At 39.7% G+C, this 19448-nt stretch overlaps 1 protein-coding gene across 1 annotated transcript; it reads right to left on the bottom strand.

The window, feature by feature from the left end:
* Positions 1-1364: 1364 nt before the first annotated feature.
* BICD2 (bicaudal D homolog 2 (Drosophila)) lies at positions 1365-19059 on the bottom strand (the record flags this gene model as incomplete). The annotated part of the gene is made up of 5 exons (XM_010012979.1): positions 1365-1958; positions 12352-12503; positions 14162-15181; positions 16216-16668; positions 18907-19059. Coding segments are annotated over 5 exons (2085 nt in total), but the record flags the coding sequence as incomplete, so codon positions are not given.
* Positions 19060-19448: the final 389 nt, after the last annotated feature.

Genomic DNA, 19448 nt, shown 5'->3' with positions numbered 1-19448 from the left:
TAGTCTGACTGTATGAATTTAGAAGTGTTCCCCTTCCCCCAATATCTGGGAAGCCAAAATCCCCTGGAGTTTCCTCTCACTGGAAAAACAAGCTGTGCTCCTTATTACCTTATATTAGTACTGTGATATCTCCTGACTACTTGTAAGCAGAGTTGCAATGTGCAGGAAGCAAGCTGCTGATCATCTACAAGAAATGGTAGTGAGATGAGGCAGTACCACACCAGGAGTATTAGAATGGCTTTATAAAACCGCACAACCAAGCAGGCAACTTGCAGTCTCGCATTGCTTTTAGTAATACTATAGGCATACAAAATTACTTGAAAGAGTACAAAATGAACAGGGCTTTACATTAAAATAAAGCTTGAGGCACTTTAAAACTCTGGTTTAGAGAAGTGTGCCTTGCTGTGCTCCACAAGTTTTCCACAATTTTAGAAGCATTTTCAATCTTTTTCTCTTATGTAGGCACCAATTATGAAGTACACTTTTATATTATCAAACATATTGTAATTAAGTGGCTAAAAAGGCCTCTTAGAAGTTTAATAGCAGACAAAGGTTTACTTGTTTTTAAAGATTAATATGTATACTAAGCTACTTCATTAGCAGAATGATCTGGTTCAATTTCCTGTGCCTATAATGTAGAGCCCTGTGAAACACGTGCTTGCATAAGGAATGCAGTATCTTTTGTGTATTAAAAAAAAGAAAATGATCAGAGCTCTGAAATACTAATCCTATTTAGGTTAATACTGAATGCTGAGAAAACCTATTTTGTGACCGACAATACTAGACCATAGTCACATTAATTCTACACATATATATTGTGTGGCTACAGTAATATATAAAACAGATTCTTTCCAAAGAGTTATGTTGGCAAGGAGCAATATGAGACCACAAAGATCCTTTCAGAACATGACACTTTTCCACAGCATAACTTCTTAAAGTGGAACTGTCTACCAGGTAGGATCCCAATTCTTCAAATTTTAAGTTTTATATCAGATGGGGTAAATATTGCATATTTTTAATATAAATGTGCAATTTTATTCTGTTAACCCTCTGAAGAGAGGGAAGCAGAGTGTAAATAGTGTACCCTACCAATATTTCTTCTAGCTTTTATAGCCTATAAAAACTTTAGGCCTTTGGACAGTGGTGATCTGACAGCAAGTTCTTAGTATCTGCCACAATAGGCAAATTAAGTTTGGTTCCAGATTCAAAATGCTCTGCATTTTAATATTTGCTTTTCACCACTTCTTAAGCCACAATAACAAGGAAGGTTTTCTGTTTGTTTCTGCCTGTAAACACTTTTACCGAAGTATGCTGCAACCCTGGAGAAAGGATCACGTTTGTATTATACAAACTACAATTAGTAGCACCAGATATGCTATATCAGGTGAACTCTTAACATTTACCATAAACAGCAAAACCCATACATGTTAATTGTGGAAAAAAGCTAATTCCTTTCCACTATTAACTTGTTAACAGCATCCCCATACTTATGAATTAGTTACAGTTAAGACCACCATAATACAATTTGTATTACCTGGTTCAACAACATACTAGTACAAGTCAACTCACTGCGACATTAGATAGTGGGGATTTACGCTGACAGTTACAGCATAAAATAAGATGCATAATGTGATTTTTCTACATACCTGTCCTAGTCACAATAGATTTTATATTTCTCATTACAAAACACCTGGTTGTTAAGGACAGATCCTTCAGACCTGTCTCCGCAGGACTGAATATGACTTACGCCTGGGTTACTGCTCTTGGCTTTGGAAGCAGATTTTGTGCGCGCCCTTTTGGACTGCTCATGGTCAAGCTCCAAATGTTCCAGGCGCTGGGTCAATGCCAGTTTCTGCTGGATAGCCATCCGAAGCAAGGAGTTCAGAGTCTTCTTCTCATCCTCAGCTGCTGCAAGCTGCCGCTGCATTTCATCCAACTGTGTGACATACTCGTCACATCTGCAATGAAATATAGCAATCTTTAGCAATCCTGTTTCCATCTATAACACATGAATCCCTTGTGTCTGACCAATATTAGCAGGGATAGCTTTGTAGTTGCTTGCATATACACTCTTTTAAATAGGAACTTCAACCACACCTGTAAAAAACACAATTACTTTCACTGGAGTTCTTACAATCCCACACACCACACGTTCATGCCTTTCAAGATGTAGTATAATTAACAACATCCTTAAATTATGAAAGTGTGGAGCCTGATATAAAAGTACCCATGTCTCAAGATTAGTCAGATTTCCTTCCATAGTGGGTAGACACAATGCAGTCAAGTTACTTTTGTCTCTACTTATACAGAGACCACTATAGTTCTAACCTTTAGGCTGCAGTCTGAGGAGTGCTGTAAAATGACCATTGCTAAAGTAGCTATTATGCCAGTTGATGAGCATCTGAAATTCATAGTTTGTTACTTCACACTTTGAGTTGAAAAGATCATTTAGTTCAACCCATCAGGGGAGGGATGCCCCACCCTAGACCATGTTGCCCAAGGTTCTATCCAACCTGGCCTTGAACACTGCCAGGGACGGCTCATTCACTTCTTTGGGCAACCTGTGCCACTGCCTCACCACCCTCAGAGTAAAGAAAAAATAACAGATTTCCACTGGTGACTGAGCAGCATTGTTACAAGCAAGCACCTTTCATGATTCTACTTTAACCTATTCAGATTCCTAAAAATTCTATAAACATGGGTTTATTACTGTTATCTCTACAGCAAGTGGCCTTTATATAATTGTTTTCACCATCAAAATTAATTTTAAAACAGTTAAACAAAGGAAATGAGTATTACTGGGAATGCTGTAGGGGGGAAGCTGAATATATGCCTGCAAGCTGTTTCATCTATGGTCATTTTCACTGAATCTGGAAGCTACTACTTAAACTGCACACTGCGTCATGGAAAAACTAACGTCTTTAATGTAGATGCATATTCATTGCATGCGCAGAAGACCAATTACGTGTATGGTAGAAAAATAAATATTCATAGGTGCCAGCTGGAATTTACAATGGCCACACCTGTAAAATAAAACTTCTTCATAAAAGCAAAAACACTCACAAAGAAGCTCCTTTTAACATTAAAGTGGAAAACCCCCCTGACCTGATGTGACATTTATCATCATTTATTAAGGGCCAAACCCTATCCCATTTGCCATGAGTACTAAAGAGGAACAGAGTCTGAAATGGCCCTAGGAGGTCTGAAAAGACAACACACCTTGTGGGCACAACATCCTCCCCTTTCAGTGAAGGCAGCACCAGCTCCAAAATGGGGGCATGGCTACAGAAATGAGCAGCTCACAGCATCACCACTAACCCTGCAGCGTGCTGCTCTGCATTGGCAGAGATGTATTTTCTTCACTCAGCGGGAAGCAAGGCACAGACTGAAGATCACTGGGAGGCCTGAGGAGTTTCCCTCCAGTTTTCAAACACACTCATGACATTCGAGGTGAAAACCATATCATGAGTTACCTTTCTTCTTTAGTTTCTACCCACACCTCAAACCTGATTCCTTCAAAGCTCCACTACTGCAAACCTGGGGAATGTCCAGAAAGTGTTACAAATTCCTTGAGGAATGTAATGTGATTACTTCAGCAGAACATGAACTGGCACTGGAGTGACCTGTCCCCAATTACCCTTATTTCACTCTCAGTATTAACCTCCCAAGAGACATGGGCAAGGTGAAATTATGGGAATTTTCCCTGCTCCCCCTTTTCCAGCTCCTTTCTTGTGAATCAAAATGTATCCACTTTTTTTTTTGGTACAGAATAGTATGTTAAATAAGACCTAGGGTTTCCAGCGCAGTGAAGCAGTGTCAAGATGGCTGCAGACTGTCTACTTAGAGGTGATAATCAAAGCCAGCCAAGGCAAGTGGCAGGTTTCTCCCTGACCCCCTGCCCCATTTAGAAATAAAAGAGGTGATAAAAAGAAAACAAAACCATTGCAGTAAAACAGAGTAGGGACTTGCCACACAGTCTTGCTTATGTCCCTTCATCCTCTTCTCTAAATGTTTCTGGTATTATTCAAATGCCTCTTGATCTAACACAGTGCCAAACCTGAGAGCTGACTGGTAACACAGACAAAGGTTGTTGAGTCTAGAAGGCAGTACAGTCGTTCAGATATGAGCCAAGCTATAATTAAAGTCCTGATTTTGATTCTAAAAGGTTATTGTAGCAAGTCATTATCTCATCAAGCTTTCTGTTAGCACAGAGGTTTAAAATTACAACATCAAATGACTCTACTTAGAAATTACAAGGCATTCACTATTTCAAATACCTAAATTAGATTCCACATCCCTCCCTCACATAAAACTCAGTGCAAGGAGTTCTTCCTTCCTTTTCAACAAAAAGGAAGTGTTACCAGTAGCATTCCTGCAGCTGCAGTTTTTACTGTATCCTAGTAAGTGTTCTCTCCTATACAGAGGAGGATTAGGGAAAGGCAGGAGCGTTAACTACTGTGACAACACACAGTCATGCATCCTGAACCTGGTGTCCTGATCTTTAAGTCAAATGAGGTGATACAGCCTCAAAACCAAACCCTGATGCAAGCATGGCTGTCCAGGGTCAGAGGAACACTACACTATGCAAAACACAGCAACAGCTCACTTGATCAGAACAAATGAGGGTTGAAAAGTTTCCTAGAAGTGCATGTAGACATTGCATGTGGAGAGGGATCTGCCTTCCTTCTGTTCACTGACTCCAAATTTCATTTTCTCCAAAAAAGTTAGCCTCCCTAAGCACTGAAGAGGACACAGCCTCTAACACTGCTCTACCTAGTGGTAGTAGCTACGTATTGTTGTGGTATGTGTATCTATTCTTGTGGCTTCGCAAATACAACAATAAAAGATCCTTCCCTTTTCCAATTTCATTTGCCATGTGCTAAGCTACTTCCCAGCTGCATATTCAATACAAAAGCCAACGACGGAAAATGTCGTTGTTTTAAAACCATCTTTGAAAGAAAATAATTGAGCTTTCATGCTTTAAAGAAGAATATGAAATTAGTATAAACCTGCTGTACATTTTCACATTCACAGTTTTAAGTGGACAGTGAACAGACGGCTTTGATGTTGCCTGTTTTCTTATGACTGGTAATTAACAAAAAGGGAGCTTAAGGAGACATCAACTAGATTTTTAAAACCACCACCAGCTGAATCACGTATCTACACAGACGAAATATCCTCAATGATAAATATAATGATAAGAAATAAAAACTGAATCCTCTAAAACACTATCTGATGCCAAATTATTGAAAACTAGAAAAAGGGTTGTCTTGTTTTCAAAAGCTGCATATCACTGCTTCCCACAAATGCCAGTTGTGTCATATTTCTACATACCATTTTATTTAAGCTTTAGCTTGTACTATATTCAATAACACTTATAGCTTAATTAAGTACTGAATCAAGATCTGTTCCAGAAAAAAAAAGGGACGTAACCAAATGCACCTAGACATAATTCCAACTTTTCCCCCTCCTCTGCAATCAGTATGAGTATCACATGACAACTTCTAAGAAAGCAAAGCAGAGGTGACTGAAGGAAACCTTTAACTTTTAGCTCAAGAGGTCACAAGACCTGCATAAGAGATTAAAACAGGGAGGATGAAAAAAAGAAATCACAATTTTTCAGCTTTATTAAACACTGGAAACATATTAGCAGATAAGCTGTTAAAATAACATTAATGAGCACTGACTGCATTCTGCTATAAGTGATATTAGCCAGCTGCTATTTCAAACTGAACCTTTACATTAGAAATTAATATTAATGGGTGAATTTTACCACCTTCCCCCATCTGACTGCAGGAGTGCTGAGTGTGTATCTTTTAGACATTCTTAGGCTTGCACAGTTGTAAACCATGCACATCACAGCTTCAGTAATGTGGTCTTCAAGTATCCCTGAAGAACAAAATAAAGCACAAATCCTGAAGAAGGCAGAAGAAAGAAACCCCAGCTTTAGGCAGTTTATAGATAAGCAAGTTTAAGGGAGTATCTATGGAAACCTTAGCTAATTGCTGATTTTCCTCAATACCTTGATCTCATCTGAGTTGTTTATTTGAAGGGAATAAATACTTTGGCCTTTATTTGTATAAATCATTGTGATTTCCACTAAGAACAGAATGGTTTATAACCAGCTACAGTTTTCCAGAGTGTTGCTAATCAGCCATGTATAATCAATGTCCATTAGTAAAAAACACTAAATAAAGTAATCAGGCCACAAATCTCTCTTGTAATTTGAAACATATTGGAAGAATTATCTCCAGCACTGAGAAGGAACAATCAGCTCCACAGCGCTGGACACTGCAGCTCTTCTATATGTTCACTGATAAAAACTCTCAAAGAGGGCTCATAAACTTTATGGCAAATTCCCTCCTCCTAGAATTTAAAAGAAAGCTGCTTTTGTATATTTAAAGGTTGAAATTAACAACCCTATTGAACTAGATTATAAGGAAGTTTAAAGCTATCACGCAGGCAAGACATTTTTCCCAGTTCTTCACTGAAAGGGATAGCAAGGGCTGAAGGATCTAATCCTGAACTCTCTATCCTCTTCTACCTTAGACCACTGAAGATGTGCAAGTGCTTTGTTTTTTACAGACTATGAGCACTGACACTTCCTATTAATTGCCAAATGAAACCAAGACTCGCCTGTCTAAAACACTATGGATACAAATAACTGCCACTGCAGTAGTCTCCTATATCAGGTAAAATAACTTGCTTTCCATTTTCATTAAAAACAAAAGGGCAAACGCACAACAACAGTTGGTTGTTCATTACTCTGAATATTTCTAAGGCACCTCCTGTGGCTTACTCTCCTTAACAGCAGGCATACAAGCAAAGCACCACACACCCAGGAATTAATGGTGTGGACACAGCCACTTAAAAAAATATCTGAGAGAAGAAGAGTGTGAACTCCTTCTTGCAACCAGGTCCAGGGTCTAGTTACAAGGGGCACAATCACCAAGGCTGACTCTCAATATATACAGCATTACTTGCAATATACATTTTAACTGCCAGACGCATTTAGAGCCTAGAGCAGGCACATTAGTGTTATAAACATGACATCTCTCGTGGGCTTTTGTAGCATGTATGTAAGATAGTTGAATGTCTTTGTCAGGCCTGGATGTCCTTGCTTTCATGTGTGTGCTGGCAGCCCAGACACTTTTCTCTTCAAGCATCATTCATCACCTCTAGATGTAGCATCAAGAATAGGAGGCAAATGCTGTTACTTCCATCTGGGAATCCCTTTCTGACTAGCATAACAAAATAAATACCCTTTGCTTTTTATCATGCAGATTTGTGTTTAAACTGCTCTCTTGTCCAATCCATTACAAGCTTTCCTCAGTGCATTCTTTTCTTGGCTGTGAAGTGATGGCCACACTGGCCTTGTGCTTTTCATCTAACCATCTTTTAAGGATTTTAACCTGAATTGTAAGTTGATGCATCTGTGTACTTGTGCTTCTCTATTAATGACAGGGTACTCTGGACACTGCAGGTTCAGAGGTGCTCTCCAAACAACTAGCAGAACCCTACAGTCTTCTTACCCTTTCCTTCCTTAATGCAAAGTTAAGTGAAACAAGACTCAAGCTTAAATTCCAAGCTAGATTTTTTTCCTCTGTTTTGATACAGTATTTTTTTTCCTCCAAAATCAATTTTAAGAAACTTAAGCCCTAAATGCTTGCAAGTTTGAATGACAAATTGCTTACAGGCAATCTAGAAACCTATCTTGACCTATGAGACAAGAAACTGCTTCACTCCTACCCGAAGTCATAGGAAAACAGGACATATTCACTTCAAGTTCTCTCAAAGCCCTTGGGAGAAGCTCTTGTATAGCAAAGACAGGAATCAGTCTTCTGACAATATTTTAAAGGAAGATGAATTAATTTATCTAAGCTTTGCTACTAAACTCGCTTCTTGCACTTAACTAGGGATTTATATTATTCTGTGTATTAAAAAAAAAAACCAAAAAACCCTTCCTATTTTCTTAAGCTATTAGATGAGAGTTTGAAAAATAATTTAAGCCTACCATATTATATTTTTGGAGGTGTCCTGGGTTCAGCTACAGCAGTCATTTTTTCTCCTTCTTAGTAGCTGGTGCAATGCTGTGTTTTTGACTTTCAGTCTGGGAACAACGCTGATAACACTGATGTTTTTAGTTGTTGCTAAGTAATGTTTACTCTGACCAAGGACTTTCTCAGTCTCATGCTCTGCCAGGGAGGAGGGGAAGCCAGGAGGAAGCAGAGACAGGACACCTGACCCAAACTGCCCAAAGGGCTATTCCACACCACAGCACGTCATGCCCAGTATAGAAACTGGGGGGAGTTACCCGGAAGGCCCAGATCGCTGCTCGGGTCGGGCTGGGTATCGGTCGGCGGGTGGTGAGCGGTTGTGTCCTTTTCCCTTGTTATTCCTCAAATTTTTGCCAGGAAGAAAACAGCAGCATCTCCTGGCTCTGTGCTCCCACACACACCACTTTGAAGTGACCTGAATACCAGCATAGGATCTACTGCTAGTCTGGGAACTCCTCCCTCACTGCTTTTTCCTTATGTATGTGAGGCTTTTAACATAGGGTGTTGGTCACATTAAACTCAATAACTACTCAAAAAACACTTTGTAAGTAGCCCCCTGATTCATATATACCTGAACAAAGACCTGAGTAAGAGGAGTTAACTGCAAATATGTGGTCTTTTTACTATTTTGTTATAGTGCAGTAAAAACACAAGAGGCAGTTCACACTCTTGGAGCAAACTGCATTTTAAAGACTCATTCTGACTTCTGGAAATTTCCACTGAAGATTTTATTTGAAAACAAATTAGTTCTTAGGTTATGCTATGTAAGGTAAAAATTCTAACATGAGTGGTTTGTGTGAAGCCATGTTTTCTTTCACCAATTTGCAAGAATTTAGTCTTTAAAATACAGAACATACCCACCCAGGTATTACTGTAATTCAATGTTGCAACTGTAGTGTAAAACGGACTGCTTTCTCTACAATGTTCAATTTTATGAAGACAAGCTATTCTGTTTTAAATGCCTAAGTAAATACATCCATAACACTCTAAAAACCAGTAACCACACTATCAATTTTGTACAATGAGTTTTGAGAGAGATTATTTTGGGAAATTCTCTTTTCAAACAGCTGCTCCAGACAGCAGGTACAGTACAGGAGCCAGTCGGTATCTGTAAAGAAAAAGTACCACTTCACATCTTGTAATAAAGCTGAAGGCTGCACCCTAATGAACATTTGCTACATTGTTTGCTGTTGATTTACATTTTGCAGCACCCAAGCTGCCCATTAGCAAGTGCAAACCTACTTGACACAGTAAAACAAATGAGGAACTTCTCTTTGGCTTTTAAATTGAGCAGCAACTGCATCTTTTCTTTTTTTTTTTTTTTTTATTTTTCTGGCGAATATAAAGTTTAATATTGAAACATCAAAATATTTGATTGTAATACAATGAAACATAAATACCTATTGCAGTCTAATTAAGCAGATAATACCATTTCCAGCTCTACAGGGCAGATTTTCACCTGGCTTCCAGTCTGTTTGTACATACAACAAGGATATCGGTTTTAATTCAGAAACCCTGGATTTTAACAACACAGCTATTGCATGTACACCTATAGTACATTACACAAACCCTGATTTACTCCTTTGTGCAACAACCTGATTTTAGCCATACAGTGTTGTCTAGAGTGCTGCAGCAGACCCTCAGTGCTGGAAGTGTTAATCTGTGTTTTACAAACCTTCCTTTTTCTCAGGCTAAGGTCTTAATGTATTTTCATTACTTATTAAAAATATCTGGTAGTATTGTCAAATCAGTGGGATTAACCTACTTTGCAAAGGAAATTAGGTCAGTTACTATACTTATGCTCAGCCTTCAACTCTCATGTACCGTTACAGCTCTCTTGCATCCTACAAAATGGGCATTTTCCTGTGGAAAACACCTATCTGTGTGCAGCAGCAGTCTGCTTTATCTCACACTCAAACACAACACTGAAACAAACACACTGGGGTAAAGGACCCATCACTTGTGATTCGGCTCTGCTGATAGAAACAACTTGGCCAGAGAAGCAGCACAACTGCGTACTTTTAAGTGACTCAGTTCACAGGTTTGTGATGGTGAAGACATACTTCTGATATTTGAAACACACCTTAACATCAGATTCCAAAGAGTTTTTGAGGTTATCTTCACCAAAGCACTTAAGAATACCCCTTCCAAACTTACCTTACCTGAAATAGAGACTTATATGAACCAACCACTGACAGATGAAGGCACTCAGCCAACCACCAAGCTACTACTGGTCTCTGACCAGAGACCAGGGAGGAAGGGGTGGCAGTACCCTACCTGCAGTAATAGCTCCTGATAGCTACTGTGGCATCTGAAACACTGGGCACAGTGGGAGAAAGCAGCAGTTCCTCATGATCTGTGCAACTGCTACTGTCCCAGGCAAAACATGAGGCCTGGCTAGCTAATTCCCTGCCATGCCTCCACTGGGAATGGAGGTGCTCTCAGGGCTTGAGGCTCAGCAGACCACATCTCCACTCACTCCACGCTCAGTTTTTTGAGCCCTCCTTTGCTCTTGGCCCCTTGTTTTCTTCACTACACTTACTAAGTAAAGATTAAGTGCAGATACTGCAGATGTTCACTTAGGCAGGGGGTCTGTTGTGCATCCCCAGGCAGAGTTCGCTCCTGCCTCTCGTCACCTGCAAGATCTCCAGGACAGAGCTCTTAAGTCTGTCGCTTCCAGAAAAATCTTTATTCTGCTTCCAATTTCCCCATGCCAAGGAATCCTGATTATTGTCTTCCCAGTAAAAGGACAAGACTGACCTCTAGGTAATGCACCAAGAGAAAGGAAGAGGGAGGATTACCCTCCAGCATGTCTCTGACAGCTCCTCTCCAAACCATTCACAGTCACTTGATTTCACACTGAGGCAGGAAAATAAATAGGTAGGGAAAACATACTGCAGTTACGTGTAATTCAGACAGCTAGCTATCTGCATCTAGGAAAAAGAACTGAAAGTTAACAGCATGCTTCCTCTCCTTCCTCTCAGCTAACAAAGACATGCAATTTCTGCATACTAAGTACACTGCAGAGGAGGAGAGAGAGAGCAAAGAAAGTAGGACAAATCCAGACTGTACAGGGCATTCTTTTCTCTGGCATAATGAGCTGCCGCAATTCAACCATTAGCATTCCTTGGTATCCATTTCTCCTTTCCATGCTTACTCACATGCATTGATATTGCTGAGAAAGGCTGAATCATCAGGAAACCTAAGATTATCCAAGAAGCATGAGTGCTGCTGCAGAATCAGCCCCATAAAAGACTCATACTGAAAAGCTTCAGGAATCCTCAGAAGCACCCTTGTGATTCCTTTCTATGGTACTTTTTAGCAGATGACATGGGATGTTGTTGGTTTGGGGTGGTTTTGTCTGTTTTTTTAAAGATGCCCACAGAAGGCAGCAGCATACAGTGCACACAGACTCCCCATTTCCTTGGGTTAGCTTAAAAGCAAGTGTCTAGATTACATTAAGCAGCATCCTTTGCAGTCTCTCTTCTCCATCTTCTTTAGGCAATGCATGGAATATGCAGGCAAATGAACAGTACCAGGGGTGTCCCTGTGAACCCCACAGAGCTGGGACTGGCAACATTCAACATTTAGATAAAGATTTTTCTTTCCCCATCTTCCAGGATCATCTCCACACAGGAGCAACTGAATGTTCCTTAGCTGTGAAGCAGATCTGGATTTTGTAATGTGATGTCGTTGCCTCAACATTCACCAAAAGAAACACACAGACTTAAGGAAGAAATCAGTGACAGTGGCAGTAAGCAACATGCAGATCAAAGCAGCATTTATCCCTTCTACAGTATGTGATATGTCAGCAAGCACAACTAAGAAGCAGAAGCAAGTTCCAAAGACGTACAACCCATATCAGCTCATGCAGGTAAATGCAATGTCAGAGATGACAACTGCAGGATGGACAAACTAAGAATAGTAAGATGTCTGCAAAATCTTTACTTTTTTTCTGGATCACTACAGGTCAAGAAGAGTCATATCTTTATTGTGTAATAAACACTCGCTTTGCCCTGCTAAATGTCACTCCTTCTCTGAGTTAATGGCTTCAAGAACCAGGGATAATCTTGCACCCAAATTAAGTACCACCACAACAACTTCTTGGTTTGTATCAACATATTATATCCCTGGCATTTCCCTTATCAATCAGAACATATTGCAGACAAACACTGTAAGCAATGCACTTGGAAAAAGGCACCCACCCCATCACCCTGTGCATGGGGAGGTGGGCAGGGTGTTCAGCTCTTCCCCCACACAAGCAAGAAATGACATTTTGCATTATATTCTTTACCTTGTAGCAAACATTGCTCTCAGGGAAGAGAAGGTAGCAGCATCTTCTTTCAAAGCCTTCAGCTCATTTCGTAGCTTCATCATGGTCTCTGTAACCATAGCTTTCTCATTTTCATACTTGCTTTTTAGGTTGGCAAGGGCTACTTCTGCAGTCTGTTGTTTACCAAAAAGAACAGAAACCTGCTAGTTAATGAAACTCTTCACAAAGTGTCTGGCTAAGGAAACTAATCACTATTCACATGATGAAACATTTACTTTGTACTGGAATGTTAAAATTTTGGTCAACTTTTCTTGTACAGATTAAATAAGATCTCATTTTTGAACACTGGAAACAGATTGGACATATGAGTCTCCTACTCCCACTAACGATGCGGCAGCATATAGGGTAGTTATAGAATATACATTTAGTGACTCCCACCTCCAACCACTAAAAGAAATTAAGCTTTACATACTTCAAATACAAAATAGTCTATCTAGTATCTCTGTATTTAAATGCACTCATCAATTACTTGCACAATTCTCTAACCCTTACAGCCATTTGCCTATCTTTTCATTTTGAGATACCTTTATTAAAATGTACAAAAAAACCCAAAAGTATGTATACATTTCTTAAACAACACTATACTTTTTTTAAGACAACTTTAATTTGCACTACTGTAACTTCAGAGGAGACAACGAAGCATGTCATGTGTCTTAATGGCAGTTATTTTTATCTAGTGCACTGCTAAGGTGTATCAAATGGCACAGCCCAATCCCCAATGCCTAATTTTACCTCTCACCCCTGTTATTTGGACCATGTTCTTATATCACATCCTCATCTTAGTAGGCTTTCTTTTGTTTTACAGTTTGAGAGAGAAGAGTACTTAAGAACTCTTGGAGGTGATCTTGCCCCTCTTGTGAGACCTCACTTGGAGTATTGTGTACAGTTCTGGTGTCCTCAACATAAAAAGGACATGGAGCTGTTGGAGCAAGTCCAGAGGAGGGCCACGAGGATGATAAGAGGACTGGAGCACCTCCCGTATGAAGACAGGCTGAGAAAGTTGGGGCTGTTCAGCCTGGAAAAGAGAAGGCTGCGTGGAGACCTCATAGCAGCCTTCCAATATCTGAAAGGGGCCTACAAGGATGCTGGGGAGGGACTCTTCATTAGGGACTCTAGTGGTAGGACAAGGGGTAATGGGTTTAAACTTAAACGGGGGAAGTTTAGGTTAGATATAAGGAAGAAGTTCTTCACAGTGAGGGTGGTGAGGCACTGGAATAGGTTGCCCAAGGAAGTTGTGAATGCTCCAACCCTGGAGGTGCTCAGGACAAGGCTGGACAGAGCCTTGGGTGACATAGTTTAGTGTGTGGTGTTCCTGCTCATGGCAGGGGGGTTGGAACTAGATGATCTTGAAGTCCTTTCCAACCCTAACTATTCTATGATTCTAACTCTTTTGAGTTACTACTCAAAATTACTACTAGAATTAGGTTACTACTAGAACTCTGCCAAGTAGAAAGTAAGATTTACCTCTTCATTTTAGGTGCCTTACATGAAATATAATCTGATCTAATTCAGACAGGCAGTAGGGTTAATTAATAGTCTCATGAGTATGTGACAAGCAAAAGTCAGTTAAAGCCACAGTGCTGAACTTTACAGTAGGACAGCTGTGTGCCTTTAATGAAACAGTCTGCTTCAGTCTGGTACCAAACAAGTACCAGCAACAAAAGCCCTTCTGAGCTGAGAGCATGGCAGCATGACCTCGAAGATTCATTCTATTGTGTTTATGACTTAATTCCCTGACACTATAACCTTCATATCTCTGAGATCTGGTTACCTGTTTGTTGGCCTTCAGCACAGTTCTCAGAGTTGCTATCTGTTCTCTTTTGGTGCTCAGCAGGGACTTCAACTTCAGGATTTCTTCCATGAGTGCTTCCTTGTCTTTGTCCACCACTGGCCCCAGTTCCTGAGTGGCAACACGCTGCCTGGACAACTCGGTGGTTCTGTCCACAGCAGCTTGCAGGTGTTTGATCTGATCCCGGATTATAGCAATCAAGTTGTAAATATTCATTGGTTCCTTCTGAGGATCTGACACAGGTGATGGCAGCGATGACACTGGAGATGGACTGCTGTCACCACTTCCATTCTCTACTTTTCCTAGCTCTATAGTTAACAGCCCCTTAGAAAGGAGAATGGGAGACCTTCTTCCCTTGGCCTCTGGGCTACTGCGTCCACCTTTACCTTCCTTGTAGTAATCCAGCATCACTCTGTTTGGAGTTTCATTGTTGCACATGCAGACATGGTGATATAAATTGGCCAGTTCTTCACTGAAGGTGACTAGTTCATCTTGGGCCAAGCTGAGGCTACCCTGTGTTTCTCCGGCAACATCACTGACTTTCTTCAGCTCTTTCTCCAGCCTGGCCACCTGTTCTCTATCATGCCTACTGGATTTTTCTAGGGAGGTGACCTTTTCACTGAGAGCTTGGCTCTCAGTCTCATATCTGCTCTTCTCTTCCTCATACTTAGACTCACATTCTTTGTATTTGGCCTTAAGATTTTTGAGCTCTTCTTTTAGGTCAGTAATTTCTGCCACAGCCACTTTGTACTTGCATTCCAGGATCTCCAGCCCATTGATGTCAACTTCATAATAGTCTCCATCTTCATGGCTGTCTCGGTCCTTCTCATTGTCAAGCGCAGACTGATGTTCCTTGCTGACCTGGAGTTTCTTCATTGCATTTAAGTTTTCTGTGAGTCTGCCAACTTTCTCATGCTGCTCTGAGAGGGCCCCTCGTGTGTTTTCCAGCTGCTTCTGCGATTCCTGTAATGTTGTTAACAGGTTCACCTTTTCTCTTTCCATCTGAAATGCATGAACACAAACATTACTTAAAGGGAACTGTATCACTTAAATGGTTTTATTATAAAAACCAGCAACTTAGCCAAGATCCATATGGTTACAGAAACCACTTGCACATTATGTGGGCTATTTAATTTATTCTAAAGGTTATTTATTTTTAATTTATTAAAAAGCTACTTAATTTGTTCTAAAGCTATTTTGAGCACAGTGTTCCTTGCCAATTCTTTCTCATTTTCACTTCAAAATCCGCATTTTACAAATTTCTTCCATAGCTGATGGTCTCAGTGTGAAAATATTCTTCCAGCTGAAGATAAGCAAAAGTTCATTGTTATCTTGCAAATTATCAAGTTATTAGAAATAGCATTAGAAAATATTAGAAAACTTGCAGCTAGTCTGTGGTGGAAACTTTGAGTTTCATGAAAGACTCAGAAATACTGAAACCTTCTCCTCTGAAAGGTCTCATTTTGAAAAAATCCAGCTATTTTTTCCACAAAGGCTTTTTCTATGGAAAACTTAAAAAGTGCTTGACAAAACATTTAAAACATTTCTGGGCAACATAAATACACACCTTGTTTCAAACACTCTAACCTCCCAATAGCACAAATATAACACAGAAATGCTTGGTACTGATTAAAACTTCATGTTCTTTGAACTAATTAGAGAAAGGAGTTCTGATGTATAAAACTTCAAATGAAGATGACTGGAGTAACTATCAGTTTTCAAACAAAATACTATCTTTCTCACTAGGGACACAATGAAGTAGGCACACCATGTACTACTGCACAGAAGATGCACTACAACGATCCTCCAAACACAGGACATGACTGCTAGTTTTTCTGCACATGAGAACAGCGGCATGCTACAGTTTTTCACTGACAAGCTTTTAACACCCTCAAGTTCTAAATCAATCAGAGCCTTTACAAATATAGTTCATACTGTATGGTGTCCATGTGAGATATTGAAAAGACCGAAATAACAACCCCAGTAAACTCTAGCAGCTATTTGGAAGTACACAGTTGTTTAGGAAGCCCATATACCTGTACAAGCTGTTGTTTCAGCTTCTGGATTTCAGAAATGTTTAATTCACTTAGAAGATCTGAAACCAGACTTGGGGCTGGTGGGAAGCTTTCATTTTTCTTGGGTGTTGATGTACTATTCTTGCCATTGCTGAGTTTGCTGAGGCAGTTTTGTTCGAATCCATTCATGATTTCATCATTATTGGGCTCTGTAGCTTCATCACTGAACTTAAGACCATCTAAAGAGATATTCAGGTGGCTGTTGTACATGGAATCATTGATGTTCATGTAGTGAGAGAGCTCCTTACGAAGGTTGTTCTTCTGCTCCCGCTCTGTCTTCAGTGTCTCTAAGGCTTCCTCAAGCTGCCGTTCGGAGATTTCCTTCAGCCGTATGGCATCTTCTAGCTGGCTGTTGAGAAATTCTGTTTCCTCTTCAAGCCTTTTGATTTCATGTTTCAGGCCTTCAAACTCCACCTGGAGATATACAAATGAGGGGATGCCGGGGAACACAAATGAAAATGTCTGCCTACAAGGCACCAAATTATTTTACTTTTGCATGTTTGATTCACCAAATATGGTGAGAATAATTTTTTTCAGTACTGGAGTCTAGTTTTGGCACTTTGACTGCAAACTGCTTACACAACTTACCTTCCTAAAGAGCAAGGAAGAAAATTTCTAAGCAAACCAGGAATGAGCTGATCTATTCCAGCTTAATTAAGACAGGTGGGAGATACAGCGTGTGATAAAGGAATCACAAAACAGGCTTTCCTAGCACATTATGAAAACTCCTTCTCTGTTTGATTAACAAATTCCCTGTCCAACCTTCCCACAAATTCAAGCTCAACATTTTCAAAATCCAGCATTGCAAAGCTATGCTGTTGACACTCTGCTGCACTGCTGTTAGAATATGCCACTGGGTTTAAAACTGTTTGGATGCAGCAATCACACTCTGCTTTTAGATATTCAAAATCAAATGTTTTATCATCTGTGTCACCATCATCATTTCAGCACATCTTGAGAGCTACAATTTATAGACTACACTTCAGACTCCCGATGCCGCTACATGAAATTTGATGTCATGTCTAAGTTTCATGTATAAAATTGCCTTTTTCTAAACCTCTTTTACACTGAAATTATGAACACCAAAGACTGGGGTAAAATTTTGACAAAAGTCCTTGGACAAAAAAAAAAAAAAAAAAAAAACACCAAAAAAATTCTAAAGAATACTTTGAAAGGAAAACATGCCACGATACATTTATTTTTGCCAACTGCTAGAGGAATTTTAGATGCCAACATACACCAATCTGGTGGTGCTGAACCACACCTGATTTAAAAACCAGGAACCAATTATGCTAATTCAGTTTTGCAAGTTACGCCTGGGAAAACTTGACAGCTTCTTCTAGTTACGTCAGTAGGATAATGAAAGCTTACTGAAATTTATGAAGTAAGATTAGTAATGATCCACTGTCATCAACAGAATTAGATCTTTGTTCTATATATGTCCACTGAGCTCAAATACTCAAGATTGCAGTCTATTTCCAGAGGTTACAGAATACAAACAGGTAGCCAATAATTCCTAGTAACTGACAATCAAGACAGCATCTGAGGTGAAAGTTAGCTCAACCCACAATGATTGCACTCTTGAATATTGGTATTTTAGAATGTGAACACTGAGCTTCTACTTGCTCCTCCAAGTATAATGAATGGGATAAAAATGCCCCTCTTTTGGGCACATGAGCAAGGCCAAAGTGATAAAAACACTGACATGCAATTTCACCTGGAAATAAATGAAATACATTCAATATCCCAAACACCCTGCTTGGTGGGGCAGCTTTCATTCAGAACTCTGGAGGAGTTCTGAAGCAAATCCTAGAAAGTTTTTGCTACGTGCTCATTACACCAGATGGTATTAAACACTATTGTTTTCTTCAGGAACTTGTATTTCAGGAATATTATACCATTTTCTCAATGGAACCTCAAGTTTTATTTATACAATAGGATGATGGATACCTGAAGAATAAAAATACCAAGTTCCCATCTGATATGTGAAGACAGTAAATCATGTCAAAGGCTACATCTAAGCTAACTAACTCTGCTAATGGTGACTCAGGAAAATTCTTCAGTTGTTCAAAAAATGCAATTTTCTAAAATTCTGAAAATAGTCGGAACTGTGCAATTAAAAATGTGACCTTTTGCATGAGCAGTCACACGGGTCTGACAGTATAGAGCAAATATAACAGTAGCCCATGCTTAACAAAAATAGCTGGGAGAGAGGAGGAGCATAGAACTGGAGAGACAAAGTAAGCAATAAGTAGCATTAAAAACATATGTTCAGAAATACACCCAGTTACAGATGGGTGGATGGACAGGTAGATGGGAGAGTACTGCAAAGAAACGTTAAAATACTAGCGTAGCAAAGACTAAACGAAGCAACAAAGCAGACTGGTAGAAAATTCTATCAAAGAGAGAGAAGGCAGTGGAATGACTTGGAGGTCAAAGTAGAAGTGATGAAGTCTTATGACAGTGTATAAACAGAGACAGAAAGGACTTAAACATTTTGGGACAACTCTTGGTACTAAAAGAAAGAGCTTATAGTCTCAAAGGTAGTACAAAAAAATCAGTGGTTGGATGCTGAAATGAGACAGAACCATGCTGTAACACAGGAATTAACTGTTGCTACCAAAGCAATGCTCACTATTTTGAAAAACTTGCCTGGTTTTGCTTCAGGACAGACACTTGTTTCTGGAGACAGATGTTTTCCTCTTCAAGCTCAGTGTAGTCTTGCAGCAAACGTGCTTCTCTGAATTTATATTCCTTAATATCATCTCGTAGACGGGTCCTTTGGATCTCCACATTCTGATTGACCTGGAAAAACAAATGAACCCCACAATGGTGGTGATTTGGACAGCTATAACTAATTTTCCTTATGTGCACTAATCAATTAGATTCTATTCAAACAAATTCTTCCTCCCTGCTCCCCCACATGACGTACAGAAACCCAAGTCATCTATACACAATAATTAGATTTTGTTTTCCATCTTCTCTTACAAATTCTCACCCTTGACTGAGAGAAAAGTCAATAAGCAAGCAGGGAAAGCAACATTCACACCTGTATTGTCTCACTGGCTGTCAAAAGTTTTCCAGATCAGAAGTCAATGCCTAATTCTGTTAACACTTAAAACAAGATGGGTCTTTTCAAAAGAGACAGACAGTTGCAGATGACTCCAGACATTTGGACATGTATTTGCTGCTGC

This window comes from Nestor notabilis, unplaced genomic scaffold (assembly GCF_000696875.1).
Source record: "Nestor notabilis isolate BGI_N333 unplaced genomic scaffold, ASM69687v1 scaffold14394, whole genome shotgun sequence".
NCBI classification, from domain to species: domain Eukaryota; kingdom Metazoa; phylum Chordata; class Aves; order Psittaciformes; family Psittacidae; genus Nestor; species Nestor notabilis.
The sequence above is the reverse complement of the archived record's forward strand: the minus strand, read 5'-3'. Positions and strand labels throughout refer to the sequence as shown.